At 45.5% G+C, this 27,552-nt stretch overlaps 1 protein-coding gene across 1 annotated transcript in view; it reads left to right on the plus strand.

Annotated features, from left to right (window-relative positions):
• LOC144891279 (homeobox protein MSX-1-like) overlaps window positions 1–27,552 on the plus strand; it is a 60,853-nt gene that overhangs the window by 27,643 nt on the left and 5,658 nt on the right. The window contains exon 2 of the mRNA XM_078773788.1: window positions 19,584–19,762. Coding sequence (XP_078629914.1) covers window positions 19,584–19,762 — 179 coding nt within the window. The remainder of the gene's footprint in view (window positions 1–19,583; window positions 19,763–27,552) is intronic.

Here is a 27,552-nt window from a genome sequence, read left to right on the forward strand (position 1 = left end):
AGCTTGTCTGTATGTCTGTTTGTCTGTTAGTCCACAAAATTCCAGACAAAGCTTGTAGTAGTGGTAGTTGTAGTGGTAGTGGTGATAACAGAAATTGTTATATAGAACTGAACTTATATTATTATTATATGCAGAAAATAACTTCATTTCTATATGCCCTGCAGTGGACAGGTTAATTGGTTTATGCACTGAAGGGGTCACCCTGGTGTGCACTGCTGTGTTCTGCCTCACTGAGTTGTTCAGGTATGATGTACTCAGCACAAGCTTCCGGTCGGCCCGGAGGTGGGGGTGCGGGGCCTGTCACGGAACGTCAAAACAAACGGCCTGCCGGGGCCGCCCAAAAGTCGGGCGTGAGGGGCGCGTCCACTAATGGAACGCCTCTCGCTTCCCAGATCGAGGGCCACGTGGTCAGGAGAACCTCGTCCCTTCCGGTCACACTTTGCCTATCGGCCGGCCTCGAAGACCGAAATTGTGACGGTGTCACCCGAAAAATTTGAAATTACGAAATTTGAAAAAATTTAAAAAAAAAAATTACGCAATTTCAAGTGGCCCAATATCTGAAAATGTTCGCAACATATTAATGTACATTTGTGCCAAATTTGGTGCTTGTATCACAAAATGCACAATTCTTTTGAATATTTGGGCTAAGCCGCCCCACTAACACAAAACGGATATTTACAAGGAATCATTACACTACTTAGAGGGTGATATTTACACAAAAAAACACAGGATTCTCAAATCCACAATATATATATATATATATATATATATATATATATATATATATATATATATATATATATATATATATATATATATATATATATATATATATATATATATATTGTTGCGGATTCGGGATCCGTGCTCCCTTTACCAAGGGGGGATTAATCCCCTTGTCTTTTAAGCTGGCCGTCCCCCGATCCTGGAAATTATAACGCTCCTTTCCGGTCGAGATTGGCCAGGGTGATTGGTCAATGGAGTCCCAAATACCTGAGTGCCAATCCGACCGCAAAGCAGGGAGATAACTCCCACTCGGACCGTGGACAAGATGGAAATTGCCGAGCGGTTTAGCAATCCGAAGCCTGAGCCATTAACAAAGGACTAAACCCGATCCTGAGCGGTTTTCCAAATCGTGCCACAGGTACTCAATGGAGAGAAAGGACGAAGACGATCGAATGGAGAGGAAACCAAAAGGTAAGGAAGAACAAAGGATTTATTACAACAACCAAAGAAGAGGAAACGAAAGGGAAGAATGTACAAGAAGAAGAAGCAGAACACAGAGCAAGCTTATCTATACAGTCTTACTTAACCCCAGGACAAACAGACAGACTTCCACGGGAGGGTAGTGGTAGGGGAGGAAGGTCCCGGCAGAGGGTAGGGGAGGAAGGTCCAGGCAGATGGTAGGGCATTGAGGTCCGGCTCCGGTCCAGGCTGAAGAATGGGAGGCAGCTTGCGTGTCAATGGCGCGCAATCGGACCTTCTATATGGCGGGGGGGGGGGGGGGGGGGTAGTCCTATGCGCAGTTCTCCGCTCGTGACCTCCTTACTCAGCTTCTCAGGTGTTCAGCGCCGCTTAATGATTCCTCGCGCATCTGGTACAAACTAGCTCAACAACCGGCAACAATAGGGGTCTAGAGGGCCACAGCCTATTGCAGCAATGCGAGCACCCCAAGTCTCTCTCTTCTCTCTCTCTTAGCACCTCCGCCTCTCAGCACTTCTCTGTGTAAAGGCGCCACGCTTGCACTTATATAGTGCGCTTTGAAATCAAGCCGCGGACTCTCACACTCCGCCCACCGGTGAGCTCACCTCAGCCCTGGTTGGTTAGCTAACAGGGCCACGCCTCGTTCTGGGCGCTCCGCCCCCTTCTTCTCCAAGCTTGACCGCGTGCGTAATGGCAGCGCTTGGGCGGAAGCTCAGCGAGGCAGCGAATGCTGCTAACAAAAGGCGCGTAATAGAATTTGGAGAGAGTCATGCTGCAAAATGAATGGAATAGAAAAGGACCTATCTTATTTAAATAATACAACGCAGATTCAACTATTGGGAACACAGCCTTATCTGAAACACATATTAAGGAAATAACTAAAGTCCTATGGTGTCCTACGTGTTGCTTGTGGACTAACTATGGGTGCGACCTTATTAAATGAAGAGAATTATTTACAAGTATTTACAAGTGAGGGGTTCTCAAAACCGCAACAATATATATATACAGTATATATATATATATATATATATATATATATATATATATATATATATCTATCTATATATATATACTCGCACCCTGATATATGTGTTGTCATCATTTACAGCACTTGTAATGCAAACATTTCTTTTGCACAAATTTATTTATAATATGACATTTTTATAAGTTATTTAAGTTGAAGATTTAGAAGAAGCCTCCTAAATGAAGCCTGGTGTTGGCTTAGCGGTCAGGGTGCCGGCTTGGGATCCTAGGATCCTGAGTTTGAATCCCGGTCGATTGCTGAATTAACACCAGGGGGGTTGACTCAGCCTGTCATCCTTCCGAGGTCGACAAATTGAGCACCAGCTTGCTGGGGTGAATGATCCCGGTGTGTACCCAGATTTAGAATAGGTGCATCGTAAGAGGCGACTAAGGGTTGGCGTCAGTAAGGGCATCCGGCCATAAAAACATTGCCTCAAACACGGAACCATGAGGTCATGGGGCCCGTAAGGCTAACCCCCACCCTATCGGGAAAAAATGGCCTTAAAACGATAATTCATTCATATATATTTAGGTTGAAAAAAAATTCTAAAATATAAAGTTTTTGTTTTAAAATAATTTGAAAAAAATACCCTTAGGACATACACACGGGAGAGGTAGGTGCAAACCGGAAGTTTGGTTCGATTTCCCAAAAGTTTGAGGGAGTAGTTCAGTGACAACACAGGACAGGCACTACATATATATATATATATATATATATATATATATATATATATATATATATATATATATATATATATATACATATATATATATATATATATACATATATATGGTATACACTCACACGTAAAACCTCCTTTTCCTCTTCTCCAAAACAGGTAAAGGTAAAGATATTCGAACGAAACAAAGCAGGATACAAACATCAATCTTTATTCTACCATGGTGCAAATTTATTTCTCAACATCATTATCACTACATTCCACACATTTCTACCAACGTTCAAGTACTTTCGTGATGTCATCACAATAGACCTGTGCATCGTGCTGACTTAACCGGCGCTTCACAGTGGCCCTGACATCATCATCGGAAGAAAAACGTTTTCCCCCGCGAAGGTTTTCCTGAAGTTTGGGGAAGAGATAAAAATTTGACGGAACAAACGAATCTCCGATCGTTTGTTGCGGTACTCCGTTGACCGTCTCTTCCTCTCAAGATCGTAATGTTCTACCCAAATGTCACCTCCAGTCAGTCATCGCAACTCTCATCTGCAGCATTTCATGCTTCTCAGCACTGACAATGTCCTGCTCCCCTCTGCCGTCTTGACTAACGTAGCACTCACTCACTGAGACCTCTCGTGTAAGAATCACGAAACATCGCACTCAGTAGCGGGAAGAAATAATGTGCGGACTGCGCTTTGTTTCATTCGAATATCTTTACCCGTTTTGGAGAAAAAGAAGAGGAGGCATTACTTTTCAACACATCCTCATGTCAACCGATCGGGTGTAACTAACATTCAATGTAAAAAGTCGTCCGTGGTACCCTATTTTTAAACACAATCCGTCCTATTACCAAGCAGGAACATTCCTTTATTCGAAAAAATATTTCAAGCACACAATAAACGAGAACGGCATTCAGTCGAGAGCATACCTCCACCTGGTTGGCCATATCACTCAATGGTGAAGAATCACTTAAAAAATTCTACCAGCCTAATCCATATTCAGATCTTCACCAAAACTTAATCGATTCTTCCTTGTCACGCACCCAACCTCCCCAACAAATTTCGTCAAAAGCCGTCCACAACTTTTTGAGATATCCCGCTAAGTATCGTTTTTGGCCCTATCTCCCAATCGTGAAGAATCAATTAAAGAATTAAATAATTCTCATATCCGAATCCATATTCAGATCTTCACCAAAATTGAATCGATTCTTCCTTGTCAGACACAAAACCTGTCCAACAGGTTTCGTCCAAATTCGCCCATAACTTTTTGAGATATCCTGCTATGTATAGTTTTTGGCCCTATCTCCCAATGGTGAATAATCACTTAAAGAATTAAATAATTCTCATATCCGACTCCATATTCAGATCTTCACCAAAAATTAATCGATTCTTCCTTGTCAGGCACCCAACCTCTTCAACAAATTTCGTCCAAATCCATCCATAACTTTTTGAGATGTCCTGCTATGCATCGTTTTTGGCCCGATCTCCCAATGGTGAAGAATCACTTAAATAATTAAATAATTCTCATATCCGAATCCATATTCAGATCTTCACCAAAAATTAATCGATTCTTCCTTGTCAGACACCCAACCTCTTCAACAAATTTCGTCCAAATCCATCCATAACTTTTTGAGATATCCTGCTATGCATCGTTTTTGGCCCGATCTCCCAATGGTGAAGAATCACTTAAATAATTAAATAATTCTCATATCCGAATCCATATTCAGATCTTCACCAAAAATTAATCGATTCTTCCTTGTCAGACACCCAACCTCTTCAACAAATTTCGTCCAAATCCATCCATAACTTTTTGAGATATCCTGCTATGCATCGTTTTTGGCCCGATCTCCCAATGGTGAAGAATCACTAAAAAAATAGCAGTAGCCGGATCCGAATCCAGATCTTCACCAAAATCTAATCGTTTCGTCCTCGTCACATACGCTACATCTCCGCCAAATTTCGTCAAATCCGTTCCCAACTTTTTGAGATATTTTGTTCACAAACAGACAAACGGACAGACAAACGGACAGACATACAGGGGTGAAAACATAAACTTCATCCACCTTTGGTGGCGGAGGTAAATATGGAGTGAAAAACTTCCCTCTTCATAAAGCCCAAAACATTCCATTGAGAATGGGAAATTCATGGACGGCTGGGAATCGTGTGCTGCTCATGGCTGGAAACGACACGGCAACGGACGAACATCTGTAACGAGCTTCATGGTTTACGGAGACCGATGTACCCTCATGAATGTGGAAAACATTTCATTCTTCATTCGCACATTGTCGCTCGATGTGTCATGTCTCCACGAATGTCCTTGTAATCGAGATGTAGTGAAGGGAAAGTCAGTACGGTATGCATGTTTCACCTTCTCCTTCAAGAGCATTTGACCGAGGAAGCGTAAAACGTTTAGGGTTTCTCAGTGCATCCTGAAGGTGTGTTTCGTGAAGTTTCGTTTGATGACATCAAGTTTTGAAATTAAAAATTTCACCCATCTTAGCAATTTCTTGAGAGGAAGAGGGGAGGGTGGAAACAGAATAATCCAAGCTGTATAACCACGATGTATATTATATATGCACATACGCAGTTCACATTATTTTGCTTCGTATACATAAACCGGGTTATTTTTATTTTATTTTTGAGATCGATCGAACCAGTGGCCTGTTGCCTATTCACCGCCTAAATAAAGGGCTGTGCCAGAAGAACGTATTGCACATTTGGAACAAGACTGTGCAAAGGGCGTATGTTATGTACAAGCTGATCCACGAGTCCGATTGAGCCCTATTACCTAGTCAGCGGCCCCAATCATTCTCTCCTTTTGGGTTTGACCGATCAACGTTATTGGTCCAAGTCGTTCCCCAATTAACTGCTCAGGCCTGACATTCGACTGGAGATGATTTGGGGAGGAATTGTAATTTGTTCAGGGTGCCAGCAATAACTGGCATACTATTAACGAAAGACGTTGTGGACATTAACATTATTGAAACACATTAACGGAAGACACCCTGATCTGAGCTGTATAGTCTCGGTTAGAATCTCAGCTCAGGTATAAACTGCCATCTTGGTGTTTCACAGGCAGAACAAGACTGCATATCAATGTGTGCTCCATCCCTGGGATGGGCCTTAAACTGGGTGTCCTGATTGTTGGCATTTGTTTGTAGATGTTAAAGATCCCAGTGTCCTTTGTGATGAGTAGATGAGCTTTCTCTGGCACTTTGAACAAATTACAAATTCCTGCTATAACTGACTCCTGGGAAGGCAATGGCAAACCACCCAGCACAATCAAACCGAGCAGCACAATCAAACCAAGCAGCACAATCAAACCAAGCAGCACAATCAAACCACCCAGCACAATCAAACCAAGCAGCACAATCAAACCACCCAGCACAATCAAACCAAGCAGCACAATCAAACCACCCAGCACAATCAAACCACCCAGCACAATCAAACCACCCAGCACAATCAAACCACCCAGCACAATCAAACCACCCAGCACAATCAAACCAAGCAGCACAATCAAACCACCCAGCACAATCAAACCACCCATCACAATCAAACCACCTAGCACAATCAAACCAAGCAGCACAATCAAACCAAGCAGCACAATCAAACCACCCAGCAATATCAAATCAAGCAGCACAATCAAACCACCCAGCACAATCAAACCACCCAGCACAATCAAACCACCCAGCACAATCAAACCACCCAGCACAATCAAACCACCCAGCACAATCAAACCACCCAGCACAATCAAACCACCCAGCACAATCAAACCAAGCAGCACAATCAAACCAAGTAGCACAATCAAACCACCCAGCACAATCAAACCACCCAGCACAATCAAACCAAGCAGCACAATCAAACCACCCAGCACAATCAAACCAAGCAGCACAATCAAACCACCCAGCACAATCAAACCACCCAGCACAATCAAACCACCCAGCACAATCAAACCACCCAGCACAATCAAACCAAGCAGCACAATCAAACCAAGCAGCACAATCAAACCACCCAGCACAATCAAACCAAGCAGCACAATCAAACCACCCAGCACAATCAAACCACCCAGCACAATCAAACCACCCAGCACAATCAAACCACCCAGCACAATCAAACCACCCAGCACAATCAAACCACCCAGCACAATCAAACCACCCAGCACAATCAAACCAAGCAGCACAATCAAACCACCCAGCACAATCAAACCACCCAGCACAATCAAACCAAGCAGCACAATCAAACCACCCAGCACAATCAAACCACCCAGCACAATCAAACCACCCAGCACAATCAAACCACCCAGCACAATCAAACCAAGCAGCACAATCAAACCAAGCAGCACAATCAAACCACCCAGCACAATCAAACCAAGCAGCACAATCAAACCACCCAGCACAATCAAACCACCCAGCACAATCAAACCACCCAGCACAATCAAACCACCCAGCACAATCAAACCACCCAGCACAATCAAACCACCCAGCACAATCAAACCACCCAGCACAATCAAACCAAGCAGCACAATCAAACCACCCAGCACAATCAAACCACCCAGCACAATCAAACCACCCAGCACAATCAAACCGAGCAGCACAATCAAACCAAGCAGCACAATCAAACCAAGCAGCACAATCAAACCACCCAGCACAATCAAACCAAGCAGCACAATCAAACCACCCAGCACAATCAAACCGAGCAGCACAATCAAACCAAGCAGCACAATCAAACCAAGCAGCACAATCAAACCAAGCAGCACAATCAAACCAAGCAGCACAATCAAACCACCCAGCACAATCAAACCACCCAGCACAATCAAACCAAGCAGCACAATGAAACCACCCAGCACAATCAAACCACCCAGCACAATCAAACCACCCAGCACAATCAAACCACCCAGCACAATCAAACCGAGCAGCACAATCAAACCAAGCAGCACAATCAAACCAAGCAGCACAATCAAACCAAGCAGCACAATCAAACCAAGCAGCACAATCAAACCACCCAGCACAATCAAACCACCCAGCACAATCAAACCAAGCAGCACAATGAAACCACCCAGCACAATCAAACCACCCAGCACAATCAAACCACCCAGCACAATCAAACCACCCAGCACAATCAAACCGAGCAGCACAATCAAACCAAGCAGCACAATCAAACCAAGCAGCACAATCAAACCAAGCAGCACAATCAAACCACCCAGCACAATCAAACCAAGCAGCACAATCAAACCAAGCAGCACAATCAAACCAAGCAGCACAATCAAACCACCCAGCACAATCAAACCAAGCAGCACAATCAAACCACCCAGCACAATCAAACCACCCAGCACAATCAAACCAAGCAGCACAATCAAACCACCCAGCACAATCAAACCACCCAGCACAATCAAACCGAGCAGCACAATCAAACCACCCAGCACAATCAAACCAAGCAGCACAATCAAACCACCCAGCACAATCAAACCACCCAGCACAATCAAACCAAGCAGCACAATCAAACCAAGCAGCACAATCAAACCAAGCAGCACAATCAAACCAAGCAGCACAATCAAACCAAGCAGCACAATCAAACCACCCAGCAATATCAAATCAAGCAGCACAATCAAACCACCCAGCACAATCAAACCACCCAGCACAATAAAACCACCCAGCACAATCAAACCACCCAGCACAATCAAACCAAGCAGCACAATCAAACCACCCAGCACAATCAAACCACCCATCACAATCAAACCACCCAGCACAATCAAACCACCCAGCACAATCAAACCAAGCAGCACAATCAAACCACCCAGCACAATCAAACCACCCAGCACAATCAAACCAAGTAGCACAATCAAACCAAGCAGCACAATCAAACCACCAAGCACAATCAAACCAAGTAGCACAATCAAACCAAGCAGCACAATCAAACCAAGCAGCACAATCAAACCACCCAGCACAATCAAACCACCCAGCACAATCAAACCACCCAGCACAATCAAACCAAGCAGCACAATCAAACCAAGCAGCACAATCAAACCACCCAGCACAATCAAACCAAGCAGCACAATCAAACCAAGCAGCACAATCAAACCAAGCAGCACAATCAAACCACCCAGCAATATCAAACCACCCAGCAATATCAAACCAAGCAGCACAATCAAACCACCCAGCACAATCAAACCACCCAGCACAATCAAACCACCCAGCACAATCAAACCACCCAGCACAATCAAACCACCCAGCACAATCAAACCACCCAGCACAATCAAACCACCCAGCACAATCAAACCAAGCAGCACAATCAAACCAAGTAGCACAATCAAACCACCCAGCACAATCAAACCACCCAGCACAATCAAACCAAGCAGCACAATCAAACCACCCAGCACAATCAAACCAAGCAGCACAATCAAACCACCCAGCACAATCAAACCACCCAGCACAATCAAACCACCCAGCACAATCAAACCAAGCAGCACAATCAAACCACCCAGCACAATCAAACCACCCAGCACAATCAAACCACCCAGCACAATCAAACCACCCAGCACAATCAAACCAAGCAGCACAATCAAACCAAGCAGCACAATCAAACCACCCAGCACAATCAAACCACCCAGCACAATCAAACCACCCAGCATAATCAAACCACCCAGCACAATCAAATCAAGCAGCACAATCAAACCACCCAGCACAATCAAACCACCCAGCACAATCAAACCACCCAGCACAATCAAACCAAGCAGTACAATCAAATCAAGCAGCACAATCAAATCAAGCAGCACAATCAAACCAAGCAGCACAACCAAACCACCCAGCACAATCAAACCACCCAGCACAATCAAACCACCCAGCACAATCAAACCACCCAGCACAACCAAACCAAGTAGCACAATCAAACCACCCAGCACAATCAAACCACCCAGCACAATCAAACCACCCAGCACAATCAAACCACCCAGCACAATCAAACCACCCAGCACAATCAAACCAAGCAGCACAATCAAACCACCCAGCACAATCAAACCACCCAGCACAATCAAACCACCCAGCATAATCAAACCACCCAGCACAATCAAACCAAGCAGCACAATCAAACCAAGCAGCACAATCAAACCACCCAGCACAATCAAACCACCCAGCACAATCAAACCACCCAGCACAATCAAACCACCCAGCACAATCAAACCACCCAGCATAATCAAACCACCCAGCACAATCAAACCAAGCAGCACAATCAAACCACCCAGCACAATCAAACCACCCAGCACAATCAAACCAAGCAGCACAATCAAACCACCCAGCACAATCAAACCACCCAGCACAATCAAACCACCCAGCACAATCAAACCAAGCAGCACAATCAAACCACCCAGCACAATCAAACCACCCAGCACAATCAAACCAAGCAGCACAATCAAACCACCCAGCACAATCAAACCAAGCAGCACAATCAAACCAAGCAGCACAATCAAACCACCCAGCACAATCAAACCAAGCAGCACAATCAAACCACCCAACACAATCAAACCAAGCAGCACAACCAAACCACCCAGCACAAATCAAACCACCCAGCACAAACCACCCAGCACAATCAAACCAAGCAGCACAATCAAACCACCCAGCACAATCAAACCACCCAGCACAATCAAACCACCCAGCACAATCAAACCACCCAGCACAATCAAACCAAGCAGCACAATCAAACCAACCAGCACAATCAAACCACCCAGCACAATCAAACCAAGCAGCACAATCAAACCACCCAGCACAATCAAACCAAGCAGCACAATCAAACCACCCAGCACAATCAAACCACCCAGCACAATCAAACCAAGCAGCACAATCAAACCAAGCAGCACAATCAAACCAAGCAGCACAATCAAACCAAGCAGCACAATCAAACCACCCAGCACAATCAAACCAAGCAGCACAATCAAACCAAGCAGCACAATCAAACCAAGCAGCACAATCAAACCAAGCAGCACAATCAAACCACCCAGCACAATCAAACCACCCAGTACAATCAAACCACCCAGCAATATCAAATCAAGCAGCACAATCAAACCACCCAGCACAATCAAACCACCCAGCACAATCAAACCACCCAGCACAATCAAACCACCCAGCACAATCAAACCACCCAGCACAATCAAACCACCCAGCACAATCAAACCACCCAGCACAATCAAACCAAGCAGCACAATCAAACCAAGTAGCACAATCAAACCACCCAGCACAATCAAACCACCCAGCACAATCAAAACAAGCAGCACAATCAAACCACCCAGCACAATCAAACCAAGCAGCACAATCAAACCACCCAGCACAATCAAACCACCCAGCACAATCAAACCACCCAGCACAATCAAACCAAGCAGCACAATCAAACCACCCAGCACAATCAAACCACCCAGCACAATCAAACCACCCAGCACAATCAAACCACCCAGCACAATCAAACCACCCAGCACAATCAAACCAAGCAGCACAATCAAACCAAGCAGCACAATCAAACCACCCAGCACAATCAAACCACCCAGCACAATCAAACCACCCAGCATAATCAAACCACCCAGCACAATCAAATCAAGCAGCACAATCAAACCACCCAGCACAATCAAACCACCCAGCACAATCAAACCACCCAGCACAATCAAACCAAGCAGTACAATCAAATCAAGCAGCACAATCAAATCAAGCAGCACAATCAAACCAAGCAGCACAACCAAACCACCCAGCACAATCAAACCACCCAGCACAATCAAACCACCCAGCACAATCAAACCACTCAGCACAATCAAACCACCCAGCACAATCAAACCAAGTAGCACAATCAAACCACCCAGCACAATCAAACCACCCAGCACAATCAAACCACCCAGCACAATCAAACCACCCAGCACAATCAAACCACCCAGCACAATCAAACCAAGCAGCACAATCAAACCACCCAGCACAATCAAACCACCCAGCACAATCAAACCACCCAGCATAATCAAACCACCCAGCACAATCAAACCAAGCAGCACAATCAAACCAAGCAGCACAATCAAACCACCCAGCACAATCAAACCACCCAGCACAATCAAACCACCCAGCATAATCAAACCACCCAGCACAATCAAACCAAGCAGCACAATCAAACCACCCAGCACAATCAAACCACCCAGCACAATCAAACCAAGCAGCACAATCAAACCACCCAGCACAATCAAACCACCCAGCACAATCAAACCACCCAGCACAATTAAACCAAGCAGCACAATCAAACCACCCAGCACAATCAAACCACCCAGCACAATCAAACCAAACAGCACAATCAAACCACCCAGCACAATCAAACCAAGCAGCACAATCAAACCAAGCAGCACAATCAAACCACCCAGCACAATCAAACCAAGCAGCACAATCAAACCACCCAACACAATCAAACCAAGCAGCACAACCAAACCACCCAGCACAAATCAAACCACCCAGCACAAACCACCCAGCACAATCAAACCAAGCAGCACAATCAAACCACCCAGCACAATCAAACCACCCAGCACAATCAAACCACCCAGCACAATCAAACCACCCAGCACAATCAAACCAAGCAGCACAATCAAACCAACCAGCACAATCAAACCACCCAGCACAATCAAACCAAGCAGCACAATCAAACCACCCAGCACAATCAAACCAAGCAGCACAATCAAACCACCCAGCACAATCAAACCACCCAGCACAATCAAACCAAGCAGCACAATCAAACCAAGCAGCACAATCAAACTAAGCAGCACAATCAAACCAAGCAGCACAATCAAACCACCCAGCACAATCAAACCACCCAGCACAATCAAACCAAGCAGCACAATCAAACCAAGCAGCACAATCAAACCAAGCAGCACAATCAAACCAAGCAGCACAATCAAACCACCCAGCACAATCAAACCACCCAGCACAATCAAACCACCCAGCACAATCAAACCACCCAGCACAATCAAACCGAGCAGCACAATCAAACCAAGCAGCACAATCAAACCAAGCAGCACAATCAAACCAAGCAGCACAATCAAACCACCCAGCACAATCAAACCAAGCAGCACAATCAAACCAAGCAGCACAATCAAACCAAGCAGCACAATCAAACCACCCAGCACAATCAAACCAAGCAGCACAATCAAACCACCCAGCACAATCAAACCACCCAGCACAATCAAACCAAGCAGCACAATCAAACCACCCAGCACAATCAAACCGAGCAGCACAATCAAACCACCCAGCACAATCAAACCAAGCAGCACAATCAAACCACCCAGCACAATCAAACCACCCAGCACAATCAAACCAAGCAGCACAATCAAACCAAGCAGCACAATCAAACCAAGCAGCACAATCAAACCAAGCAGCACAATCAAACCACCCAGCAATATCAAATCAAGCAGCACAATCAAACCACCCAGCACAATCAAACCACCCAGCACAATCAAACCACCCAGCACAATCAAACCACCCAGCACAATCAAACCAAGCAGCACAATCAAACCACCCAGCACAATCAAACCACCCATCACAATCAAACCACCCAGCACAATCAAACCACCCAGCACAATCAAACCAAGCAGCACAATCAAACCACCCAGCACAATCAAACCACCCAGCACAATCAAACCACCCAGCACAATCAAACCAAGTAGCACAATCAAACCAAGCAGCACAATCAAACCAAGCAGCACAATCAAACCACCCAGCACAATCAAACCACCCAGCACAATCAAACCAAGCAGCACAATCAAACCAAGCAGCACAATCAAACCAAGCAGCACAATCAAACCACCCAGCACAATCAAACCAAGCAGCACAATCAAACCAAGCAGCACAATCAAACCAAGCAGCACAATCAAACCACCCAGCAATATCAAATCAAGCAGCACAATCAAACCACCCAGCACAATCAAACCACCCAGCACAATCAAACCACCCAGCACAATCAAACCACCCAGCACAATCAAACCACCCAGCACAATCAAACCACCCAGCACAATCAAACCACCCAGCACAATCAAACCAAGCAGCACAATCAAACCAAGTAGCACAATCAAACCACCCAGCACAATCAAACCACCCAGCACAATCAAACCAAGCAGCACAATCAAACCACCCAGCACAATCAAACCAAGCAGCACAATCAAACCACCCAGCACAATCAAACCACCCAGCACAATCAAACCAAGCAGCACAATCAAACCACCCAGCACAATCAAACCACCCAGCACAATCAAACCACCCAGCACAATCAAACCAAGCAGCACAATCAAACCAAGCAGCACAATCAAACCACCCAGCACAATCGAACCACCCAGCACAATCAAACCACCCAGCATAATCAAACCACCCAGCACAATCAAATCAAGCAGCACAATCAAACCACCCAGCACAATCAAACCACCCAGCACAATCAAACCACCCAGCACAATCAAACCAAGCAGTACAATCAAATCAAGCAGCACAATCAAATCAAGCAGCACAATCAAACCAAGCAGCACAACCAAACCACCCAGCACAATCAAACCACCCAGCACAATCAAACCACCCAGCACAATCAAACCACCCAGCACAATCAAACCACCCAGCACAATCAAACCACCCAGCACAATCAAACCAAGTAGCACAATCAAACCACCCAGCACAATCAAACCACCCAGCACAATCAAACCACCCAGCACAATCAAACCACCCAGCACAATCAAACCAAGCAGCACAATCAAACCACCCAGCACAATCAAACCACCCAGCACAATCAAACCACCCAGCATAATCAAACCACCCAGCACAATCAAACCAAGCAGCACAATCAAACCCAGCAGCACAATCAAACCACCCAGCACAATCAAACCACCCAGCACAATCAAACCACCCAGCACAATCAAACCACCCAGCATAATCAAACCACCCAGCACAATCAAACCAAGCAGCACAATCAAACCACCCAGCACAATCAAACCACCCAGCACAATCAAACCACCCAGCACAATCAAACCAAGCAGCACAATCAAACCACCCAGCACAATCAAACCACCCAGCACAATCAAACCAAGCAGCACAATCAAACCACCCAGCACAATCAAACCACCCAGCACAATCAAACCAAGCAGCACAATCAAACCACCCAGCACAATCAAACCAAGCAGCACAATCAAACCAAGCAGCACAATCAAACCACCCAGCACAATCAAACCAAGCAGCACAATCAAACCACCCAACACAATCAAACCAAGCAGCACAACCAAACCACCCAGCACAAATCAAACCACCCAGCACAAACCACCCAGCACAATCAAACCAAGCAGCACAATCAAACCACCCAGCACAATCAAACCACCCAGCACAATCAAACCACCCAACACAATCAAACCACCCAGCACAATCAAACCAAGCAGCACAATCAAACCAACCAGCACAATCAAACCACCCAGCACAATCAAACCACCCAGCACAATCAAACCAAGCAGCACAATCAAACCACGCAGCACAATCAAACCACCCAGCACAATCAAACCACCCAGCACAATCAAACCAAGCAGCACAATCAAACCAAGCAGCACAATCAAACCAAGCAGCACAATCAAACCAAGCAGCACAATCAAACCACCCAGCACAATCAAACCACCCAGCACAATCAAACCAAGCAGCACAATCAAACCAAGCAGCACAATCAAACCAAGCAGCACAATCAAACCAAGCAGCACAATCAAACCAAGCAGCACAATCAAACCACCCAGCACAATCAAACCACCCAGCACAATCAACCCACCCAGCACAATCAACCCACCCAGCACAATCAAACCACCCAGCACAATCAAACCACCCAGCACAATCAAACCAAGCAGCACAAACAAACCACCCAGCGCAATCAAACCAAGCAGCACAATCAAACCAAGCAGCACAATCAAACTACCAAGCACAATCAAACCAAGCAGCACAATCAAACCACCCAGCACAACCAAACCACCCAGCACAATCAAACCACCCAGCACAATCAAACCACCCAGCACAATCAAACCACCCAGCACAATCAAACCACCCAACACAATCAAACCACCCAGCACAACCAAACCACCCAGCACAATCAAACCACCCAGCACAATCAAACCACCCAGCACAATCAAACCAAGCAGCACAATCAAACCAAGCAGCACAATCAAACCAAGCAGCACAATCAAACCAAGCAGCACAATCCAACCACCCAGCACAATCAAACCACCCAGCACAATCAAACCACCCAGCACAATCCAACCACCCAGCACAATCCAACCACCCAGCACAATCCAACCACCCAGCACAATCAAACCAACCAGCACAATCAAACCACCCAGCACAATCAAACCACCCAGCACAATCAAACCACCCAGCACAATCAAACCACTCAGCACAATCAAACCACCCAGCACAATCAAACCACCCAGCACAATCAAACCACCCAGCACAATCAAACCACCCAGCACAATCAAACCACCCAGCACAATCAAACCACCCAGCACAATCAAACCACCCAGCACAATCAAACCAAGCAGCACAATCAAACCACCCAGCACAATCAAACCACCCAGCACAATCAAACCAAGCAGCACAATCAAACCACCCAGCACAATCAAACCAAGCAGCACAATCAAACCAAGCAGCACAATCAAACCACCCAGCACAATCAAACCAAGCAGCACAATCAAACCACCCAACACAATCAAACCAAGCAGCACAACCAAACCACCCAGCACAAATCAAACCACCCAGCACAAACCACCCAGCACAATCAAACCAAGCAGCACAATCAAACCACCCAGCACAATCAAACCACCCAGCACAATCAAACCACCCAGCACAATCAAACCACCCAGCACAATCAAACCAAGCAGCACAATCAAACCAACCAGCACAATCAAACCACCCAGCACAATCAAACCACCCAGCACAATCAAACCAAGCAGCACAATCAAACCACGCAGCACAATCAAACCACCCAGCACAATCAAACCACCCAGCACAATCAAACCAAGCAGCACAATCAAACCAAGCAGCACAATCAAACCAAGCAGCACAATCAAACCAAGCAGCACAATCAAACCAAGCAGCACAATCAAACCACCCAGCACAATCAAACCACCCAGCACAATCAAACCAAGCAGCACAATCAAACCAAGCAGCACAATCAAACCAAGCAGCACAATCAAACCAAGCAGCACAATCAAACCACCCAGCACAATCAAACCACCCAGCACAATCAACCCACCCAGCACAATCAACCCACCCAGCACAATCAAACCACCCAGCACAATCAAACCACCCAGCACAATCAAACCAAGCAGCACAAACAAACCACCCAGCGCAATCAAACCAAGCAGCACAATCAAACCAAGCAGCACAATCAAACTACCAAGCACAATCAAACCAAGCAGCACAATCAAACCACCCAGCACAACCAAACCACCCAGCACAATCAAACCACCCAGCACAATCAAACCACCCAGCACAATCAAACCACCCAGCACAATCAAACCACCCAACACAATCAAACCACCCAGCACAACCAAACCACCCAGCACAATCAAACCACCCAGCACAATCAAACCACCCAGCACAATCAAACCAAGCAGCACAATCAAACCAAGCAGCACAATCAAACCAAGCAGCACAATCAAACCAAGCAGCACAATCCAACCACCCAGCACAATCAAACCACCCAGCACAATCAAACCACCCAGCACAATCCAACCACCCAGCACAATCCAACCACCCAGCACAATCCAACCACCCAGCACAATCAAACCAACCAGCACAATCAAACCACCCAGCACAATCAAACCACCCAGCACAATCAAACCACCCAGCACAATCAAACCACCCAGCACAATCAAACCACCCAGCACAATCAAACCACCCAGCACAATCAAACCACCCAGCACAATCAAACCACCCAGCACAATCAAACCACCCAGCACAATCAAACCACCCAGAACAATCAAACCACCCAGCACAATCAAACCACCCAGCACAATCAAACCACCCAGCACAACCAAACCACTCAGCACAATCAAAGCACCCAGCACAATCAAACCAAGCAGCACAATCAAACCACCCACCACAATCAAACCACCCAGCACAATCAAACCACCCAGCACAATCACACCACCCAGCACAATCAAACCACCCAGCACAATCAAATCACCCAGCACAATCAAACCAAGCAGCACAATCAAACCAAGCAGCACAATCAAACCAAGCAGCACAATCAAACCACCCAGCACAATCAAACCACCCAGCACAATCAAACCACCCAGCACAATCAAACCAAGCAGCCTAACCCCTGTAAAGAAATAGCTTCAGCAGCATCAATGGTCTGTATTGTTATTAAAAGTATGGTTCAGCTCGTCAATTAAAAAATAAACTAGATAGCATCTGAAAATGCAAAGCCTGTCTCTGTCCGTTTGTATTCAGACGTCTTCTTCTTTCATCAGCTAAACATGACGAAAATAGTTTTTTTTAATCCAAAATGAAAATTGGCAATTTTATGCAGCCTTGACCTTTTGATCTAAAATAAATATTCAGGTTCTCGCTTTTGATTTTGAAAATAGGGTAAAATGGAGAAGATTGTTATGGGGACCGCAAGGCTAACCCCCGCTCTAGCAGGGGAAATGGCCTTAAAATGCCTATTGCTGTTGTTATTGTCGTTCTGCTTCTTCTTCTAGCTTTTGATTGGTGAACTAATTATGTGACCCAATATGCAAATTCTTAAAATTTTAGGTCATTCAGATGAAAATTGACTTTTGTATGACGCTGACCTTTGACCTTTTGACGAAATTATTAATTTGCTTTATCCATATTCTCATAATAAAGTCTTGTTAAAATTTGATGACAAAACCCAAATGGTAAATTGAACTGTCAGGTCAATCGGATGAAAATTGACGATTTTATGTGATGCTGACCTTTGACCCTTTGACAAAATTATTAATTTATCTTCTCCATATTATTATAGAAAAGCTTTGGTGAAATTGTGATGATCAAACTCAAATGTTAAAAAGGTACGACCCGGACAGACACATAGACACAGAGACAGATATAAGTGATTGGGGGACGAGCTAATGAGTTCAGTCTTGTACAAAGCACTATTTGTATTTGAACATTGATCTGAGGCTTGTGTGGGATCCTGCATATAAAGTAGAAATCTTATGCAGGATAAACATCAAACACCTTGGTAAATATCAACGCACTTACACATGGATCAGAAGAACATTAGTAGGCAATGAACAAAAACATCTGGGATATATGGCTTGATGTTCGGTTTCCCACATCACACACACACAGCGCCCTGGTTTGTAAATGAGTTAGTTAACATACACTCCAGTCCAATTCATTTGGCCTTTCATGTAAAGTTCCCAAGACAAATTGAAGGAAAGCCTTCTGGGGCAATGTGGCTGGATGCTGTGGTCATCTGCATTGCATGTGTATGGTGCTGCTTGGGCGTCATTCTTTATATACTTGGGTAGGGGTGGCAAAAGGGGCTTCGCTCGAAAGGATCACATTCCATAAGGGAATTTCAGTGGAGTGCGGTTACTGGTGGTCTCAGTGCTCCAGATTTGCTGTACGAGGCCCATTTGGGTCGATCCGCGCGCTTCTAATCCCTGTTGATGGTGTCAAATTTTGTGTCATTGCAGGTCCCGGTCCGAGTCCGCCATCCTGCACGTTACGCAAGCACAAGGCGACTCGCAAGCCACGGACGCCTTTTACGACGTCACAGCTGCTGGCACTGGAAAGAAAGTTTCGGCAGAAGCAATATCTATCGATTGCTGAGCGAGCCGAGTTCTCGACTTCACTCAACCTCACAGAAACACAGGTATGGCCACGATAACGGTCATTTGAATGTCAAACTCCACTCTAACTTCTGCACTTCGATCGCCCAATTTACTCCACTTGAACTTGAGAATCAGATTCAACCAAATTAAGATCAGCTGCTGATAATAACATCTTCACTAACCTATGCCAGTTGCCCAGAAAATCATTTTCCAAATTAACTCATCAAACATTTCCTGTTACTTTAAGTTTGAATTTTAAAAACAATTACAGATATCTCACAATGGTCTCTTGAGATGGGGGATTGTGTCAGCTTTCCAGGTAAGGCGTGGAAATGCATCAGGTGTTTCTGGTGACATGATAGTTATTATTATGAGTGATGGTATTTTACAAGCTTAACTGCATTATATGTGTGGCACTTCAACTAACAAGCTTAATGTGTGTTATACTACCAAGCACCGTATTGTTGATGCTTGTACTGTATAATCCTTCAAAGAACAATCAGTCAAACTGACACTTCTGGTGGATTTATAGATGTGCTTCAAATCCGTTCATGCATTCCATGGCTCACCTGGACTACAATACGACTCAAGTGAAGCAGAACATTGGTCATGTGGGGTATAACGCGGGTGACGTGGAGTATGACGTGGCCGACTTGGAGTATAACGCAAGTGACGTGGAGTATAAAGCGAGTGATGTGGAGTATAACAAGGGTGACGTGGAGTATAATGTGGGTGACTGAGTATAACGCGGGAGACGTGGAGTATAACGAGGTTGATGTGGAGTATAACAAGGGTGACGTGGAGTAGAACGTGGGTGACGTGGAGTAGACCGCGGGTGACGTGGAGTAGAACGCGGGTGACGTGGAGTAGAACGCGGGTGACGTGGAGTAGAACGCGGGTGACGTGGAGTAGAACGCGGGTGACGTGGAGTAGAACGCGGGTGACGTGGAGTAGAACGCGGGTGACGTGGAGTAGAACGCGGGTGACGTGGAGTAGAACGCGGGTGACGTGGAGTAGAACGCGGGTGACGCGGAGTAGAACGCGGGTGACGTGGAGTAGAACGCGGGTGACGCGGAGTAGAACGCGGGTGACGTGGAGTAGAACCCGGGTGACGTGGGGTAGAACCCGGGTGACGTGGAGTAGAACGCCGGTGACGTGGAGTATAACGCAGGTGAAGTGGAGTATAACGAGGGTGACGTGGAGTATAACACGAGTGACGTGGAGCATAACCCATGTCACCTGGTACAAGGGCTCGATTAACCTTTTTTGCGTCTGGCGCCAAACAAACTTGTGGGGCGTCATTTGGGTAACCATTGCAAAAGACAGGAGATCGACACAGAAGTTGTCTCTAACACAGCACACAGCTGTATATACCTTTTATTTACAATATTTACACGTTTAAATTGCAGTTAGAGGTAACTGCCCCTAGGGTACCAGCAATACTACTCAAGGGTAGCAGGACATATTATACACAAGTTTACATAAAATAAATAACAAATTAAAAATATAAATAAAACAGGAGATGAAAGCAGCTGCCATTTGCTGATCCCACTAAGTTTTATACATATTCTTTATTGAAAAGTATTGCGATGTGTACACTCAAACAAATCCTCGTCACGATGCGCCCCTTTTAGTTGTGGGCCTGGTGGGAAGGTGCAATCGGCACCATTGGAGAGCAGGCACTGCCTGGAGTAGAGCATGACTGGCATGAAGTATAACAGGATATGGGTATAACATGGCTCTTGTGGACTATAACGTGGGTGACATGGGGTGTAATGCAAATGACATTGAGTAGAACATGGGCGCCGTGGAGTATAACACGGGTGACGTGGAGTAGAACATGGCTGACCTGGACTAGAACGCGGGTGCCGTGGAGTAGAACGCGGGTGACGTGGAGTAGAACGCGGGTGACATGGAGTAGAACGCGGGTGACGTGGAGTAGAACATGGGCGCCGTGGAGTAGAACACGGGTGACGTGGAGTAGAACGTGGCTGACCTGGACTAGAACGTGGGTGACGTGGAGTAGAACGCGGGTGACGTGGAGTAGAACGCGGGTGACGTGGAGTAGAACGCGGGTGACATGGAGTAGAACGCCGGTGACGTGGAGTAGAACGCCGGTGACGTGGAGTAGAACGCGGGTGACGTGGAGTAGAACGCGGGTGACGTGGAGTAGAACGCGGGTGACATGGAGTAGAACGCGGGTGACGTGGAGTAGAACGCGGGTGACGTGGAGTAGAACGCGGGTGACGTGGAGTAGAACGCGGGTGACGTGGAGTAGAACGCGGGTGACGTGGAGTAGAACGCGGGTGACGTGGAGTAGAACGCGGGTGACGTGGAGTAGAACGCGGGTGACGTGGAGTAGAACGCGGGTGACGTGGAGTAGAACGCGGGTGACGTGGAGTAGAACGCGGGTGACGTGGAGTAGAACGCGGGTGACGTGGAGTAGAACGCGGGTGACGTGGAGTAGAACGCGGGTGACGTGGAGTAGAACGCGGGTGACGTGGAGTAGAACGCGGGTGACGTGGAGTAGAACGCGGGTGACGTGGAGTAGAACGCGGGTGACGTGGAGTAGAACGCGGGTGACGTGGAGTAGAACGCGGGTGACGTGGAGTAGAACGCGGGTGACGTGGAGTAGAACGCGGGTGACATGGATTAGAACGCCGGTGACGTGGATTAGAACGCGGGTGACGTGGAGTAGAACGCGGGTGACGTGGAGTAGAACGCGGGTGACGTGGAGTAGAACGCGGGTGACGTGGAGTAGAACGCGGGTGACGTGGAGTAGAACGCGGGTGACGTGGAGTAGAACGCGGGTGACGTGGAGTAGAACGCGGGTGACGTGGAGTAGAACGCGGGTGACGTGGAGTAGAACGCGGGTGACGTGGAGTAGAACGCGGGTGACGTGGAGTAGAACGCGGGTGACGTGGAGTAGAACGCGGGTGACGTGGAGTAGAACGCGGGTGACGTGGATTAGAACGCGGGTGACGTGGAGTAGAACGCGGGTGACTTGGATTAGAACGCGGGTGACGTGGAGTAGAACGCGGGTGACGTGGAGTAGAACGCGGGTGACGTGGAGTAGAACGCGGGTGACGTGGAGTAGAACGCGGGTGACGTGGATTAGAACGCGGGTGACGTGGATTAGAACGCGGGTGACGTGGAGTAGAACGCGGGTGACGTGGATTAGATCGCGGGTGACGTGGAGTAGAACGCCGGTGACGTGGATTAGAACGCGGGTGACGTGGAGTAGAACGCAGGTGACGTGGAGTAGAACGCGGCTCCACATATATTTAATATCTGTAAACCCGGAAGTATTACACCATATAAAACCTAACTGAGTTTGCTCACTTGCACTTTCAACGCTTTTTGGTGTAAATTATGTTGCGGTGTCGAGAGTCGATTGCCCTCGCGGTGCTGTACAAAGGTGTGCACATTGTGTGTGCAGCATTAATTCCTAACTTCAGCCCAAGAAGCATTTTCCAATAGGATCACCCTTCGAGATTTAGTCACCTTCATAAAAACTTATAATTTTTAATATCCGTTTTGTTCAACACGTCGAGTAAGCAAATATATCGCACCAATGATTTCACGGGTTTCCGTTGTGATAGATATTATAAAATCCCATAAAAAAAATACCGGTTAAAACAGTTTATTCGACGGTGCAGCCGCGTGAGCGTGCCAAGGACTGAAGCCTCGGCCTAGTGCCAGGTGTGCAGGTGTGCCTAGTGCCATCTTCTTTATTTATTAGACATCCTGCGGCCATAAATGAACACTCTGTTTACTCTGCACATGTTGCACATCATGTGCAGCGAATTTCACGTACCCGCGCCTTGTATTTATTGTTTTTTTTAACACTTCTGTACACGTCCTTGGGGCTCGGTTTATAAGCCACCATCTGCAATTCCAATATAAGAGACATAATTGCTTTTTAATTGAAAATATTTTTCAAGTTTGTTTTATCCTCAAAAATAGACGGTAATGAACACACCACATTCGTGTTTAAAGATTTGCCTTTAAAACCTACCTTTGTGAAGGGGGACAGACATCTGTGCAAACACACAAACCACCATTGTTTTATAATTATATGGTAGATTGTTATTGTGTGTGTGTGTCGTTGGTTGTTATCTCCATATGCGGGTTTCCAAAGGCGGAATGTGTATGTTTGTACATGTGTATGTGTGTATGTGTGTGTATATGTGTATGTGTGTGTATTGTCCCACCCCCTCCCCCTTCCCACACCTCCTCCCCCCAACACATCTCCCGATGTCCCTGCTCTCAAATGTTGTGTTTGTGTGCTTCCCCTTCTCTCCCCGTCTTGTCTACCACTCCCTCTTTTTATATATTTTGTTTGTCTGTTTGATTTTTTGTGTGATAAATGTTAGGTCTTTCACGAGCCTCGATTCTGTATACAAAAAAAAAAGTGTGTTTGTATGTGTGTGTGTGTGTGTGTGTGTGTGTGTGTGTGCATGTATTTGTGTGTGTTGTTGAAGTTGTTTTTGTTTGCCGCTATCTCCACACTTGGGTTCGTTTTAGGAGATGTTTAGTTCATGTGTCGAATAATTTTATTTCCTTCAATTGAAAGCACCATGTGACGTCACTCGTTTTAACGGATCACATGTGCACGTTTGAATATGCACTTCGGATTATTATCCTCTGACGAGGTCAAGGATAAGTTGCCTTAATTTCATATGGGAAAGTATCGTTCCTACATCAGCTACTGTTCCAGGACCTTCCCTGAACTTGACTCGGTACTTGAACGTCGTTACAATAACATTTGTCCAATGGCATTTGCCTTGGAATTAAAGATGTTTGACCCATTCGATGCAAGCATAAAATGTATGTGGGTATTTACTACTTTATAAAATATACATCCCTGCACGAGTTTAAACTAGAGAGTTCATCGAACATCATACTTCGTGCGGTCTTCAGAAACAAGGCCACGGGCCGGGGTTACAAGCAGCAAATTTTATTGGTCGTGATGATGTAAAATGCCGTAATATTTTGTCCCAGTACCGCTAAATGGAAGGGTTTTGAAAGTGCCAGAATGCGATTTGTGTTCTACAGTGTTCACGTATTTGATTAAATTGAAATAAAAGAGATTTTAAAGGTTGAAAATTTTTTTCCCGGAAGTTTACCACCGTTGACGCAGCGTCTTTTACCCCACCTTATTTAACCTGTTACATTAGTTCTTCATGCCTGTTGTTTGTGTCCTTGATAACATCGCTAAAACCATTGAGTTTCCTGTTTGGAATGATTTTCAATCTTGTTTGACCGTCACAAAGGTAGAGAGTAAAAAATTATTTCACTCCTCTCTGCACGTGTGCAATCAGAACGAATTCAGAGCCAAAGTACCGCTAAACTACCGGTTCGTTTTCCAATTCATGTTCTGATTCGTGTTCAAAATATAACATTCAATTGAAATCTTGTGTTCCTCGATCATAAATTCACGTTTGTAGACAGAAAAAGATAACCAAACTGCTTAACCCCGCTTTTCGCTTTGCACGCGTGGTGTTATGACCAACTCATGCGTCACCTTGTCACCCTTAGCTGTTGTTGTAGGGAATCAGATCAGACTCTAAAACCCATGGAACAGTGTCAGTTGTAACTTTTCAACAATAAAATATACTTTATGTAAAATAAAATAATTACAAGGTTATTGAAGTTGAAGTTAGATGTATGGTGCTAAATATATATCTATATATATACATACATACATACAAATATATATATATATATACACACACATACACATGCATACATATATATATACATACATACATACATATACACATACATACATACAAATATATATATATATATATATACACGACCAGTCAAAAGTTTTAGAACACCTCGATTTTTCCAGTTTTTATTGAAATTTATGCAGTTTAATGTCTCAATGTACTCTGACATTAAGCACAGAACAAATAAACAATTGGAGATAAAAAAGAAATCATAGAATCATTTTGTTTAACAAAATTTAATTTAAATTTTTGACTCAGCAAAGTAGCCACCTTTTGCAGATATAACCGCCGAACACACTCGTGGCATTCTTTCTGCAATGGAAATCAAATATTGTTCGGGAAGTTCTTCCCAACACTGTTGCAGAAGTTCCCACAAACGTGTTGCACTTGTAGGTTGCTTTGCTTTCACCCTTCTGTCCAGTTCATCCCAAACCAGCTCGATGGGGTTTAAGTCTGGAGACTGTGCTGGCCATTCCATGATTTGAAGCCTACCGTCTTGTTCTTTTATTCGAATGTAGTTTTGACATAGCCTGGAGGTGTGGTTAGGGTCATTATCTTGCTGTAGGATGAACCCCTGACCAACAGGGAATATACCAGAGGGTATTGCATGACGCTGCAAAATGCTGTGGTCGCCCTTTTGGTTCAGGGTGCCAGTCACTCTGTGCAGGTCGCTGACCCTGGATCCAGCAAAAGAGTCCCAGACCATCACGCTTCCTCCTCCATGTTTGACAGTTGGTGTCACACACTGAGGAACCATCCTTTCACCTACTCGATGACGTACAAAAACCCTGCGTGATGAACCAAAGATTTCAAATTTTGATTCATCGGTCCATAAGACCTACTTCCAGTCTTCAGTAGTCCACTGACGGTGCTTCATGGCCCAGGCAAGCCTCTTTTTCTTATTTTGCCATCTTAGCAATGGCTTTCTTACTGCCATTCGACCTGTCAAACCTGCAGCTCAAAGTCTTCTCTTCACAGTTGAAACTGAGACTTGCTTACCTCGACCAGTGTTACGATGTGCTTGAAGCTGTTGTCCTGTGAGCCGCCTATCATGCAAGCTGTTGACTCTCAGAAACTTGTCTTCTGATTCTGTTGTGGCTTTGGGTCTGCCAGACCTCTTCCTGTCAGAATTTCCTCCAGTTTCCAAGTGCCTTTTGATGGAGTAGGAAACTGTACTCACTGACACCTTGGCTTTATTTTCCCATTTTTGCGAACCTAAACTTTTTTTTTAACCTCGAGCAGTTTACTGCTTACCTTTGTAACATTTCAGGTTATTCACTGGACTTGAATTGCTTAATTTTCCGTAAAAACTGGAAAAATTGAGGTGTTCTAAAACCTTTTGGCCGGTAGTGTATGTACATATATATATATATATATGTAGACATCCCCATAATGGGTCATCGACATATTTACACAACATGGCGGAATGTTTGATGAAAGCGTAAGCCACACTGACCCATTTCTTCTGATGTGAAACAACTCAATGGTCTTGTCATAGAAAATCGATTGATATGGATAGCTGGTCATGAAAAGTTGTCGCGTCATGTGAGGCGTGCCCATGGGATCGATTGGACCGTGTTCAATCTCGATTGACCATAGTTGCTATTCGTCCATTGGTCTGATGCTCTCACGACGCGACAGAATGAATGTGCTCCTACTGCGCCAATCAGAGAGCAGCACTGGCTCACGCCTTCTTCCTGAACCAACTGTTGAACTTCTGGACTAAATAACATAAAGATTAGCTGATTCACCTAAGGCAGGAAAACCTGCTTTGGATGATGTCATGGTAAAAGTTTATGCACATTTCTAAAACCAACGCCTTCATAGGTACCGCAAAAGCCACTTCCGGATCCACAGCTTCCACTTGTTACTCCGACGACATCTCCTCCGCCACACTAGCAAAAGTTTAAATTGTGAGACCCTTCTTCCGGAGATGTTTTGCCATTTTGTTCTTGTCCTGCTACTGTACTTTTTACGTGCACCAGCGGAACCAAATCTGACATATGCAATTTTTTGCCATCTTGGTTTATGTGGTGGTACCCACAACGGTCGTTTCTTTGGCGTTGGTCGCTATGGTCTGGAGTGTGTATCGT

The sequence above is a fragment of the Myxine glutinosa genome, chromosome 3 (genome assembly GCF_964187855.1).
Source record: "Myxine glutinosa chromosome 3, kmMyxGlut1.1, whole genome shotgun sequence".
NCBI classification, from domain to species: Eukaryota; Metazoa; Chordata; class Myxini; order Myxiniformes; family Myxinidae; genus Myxine; species Myxine glutinosa.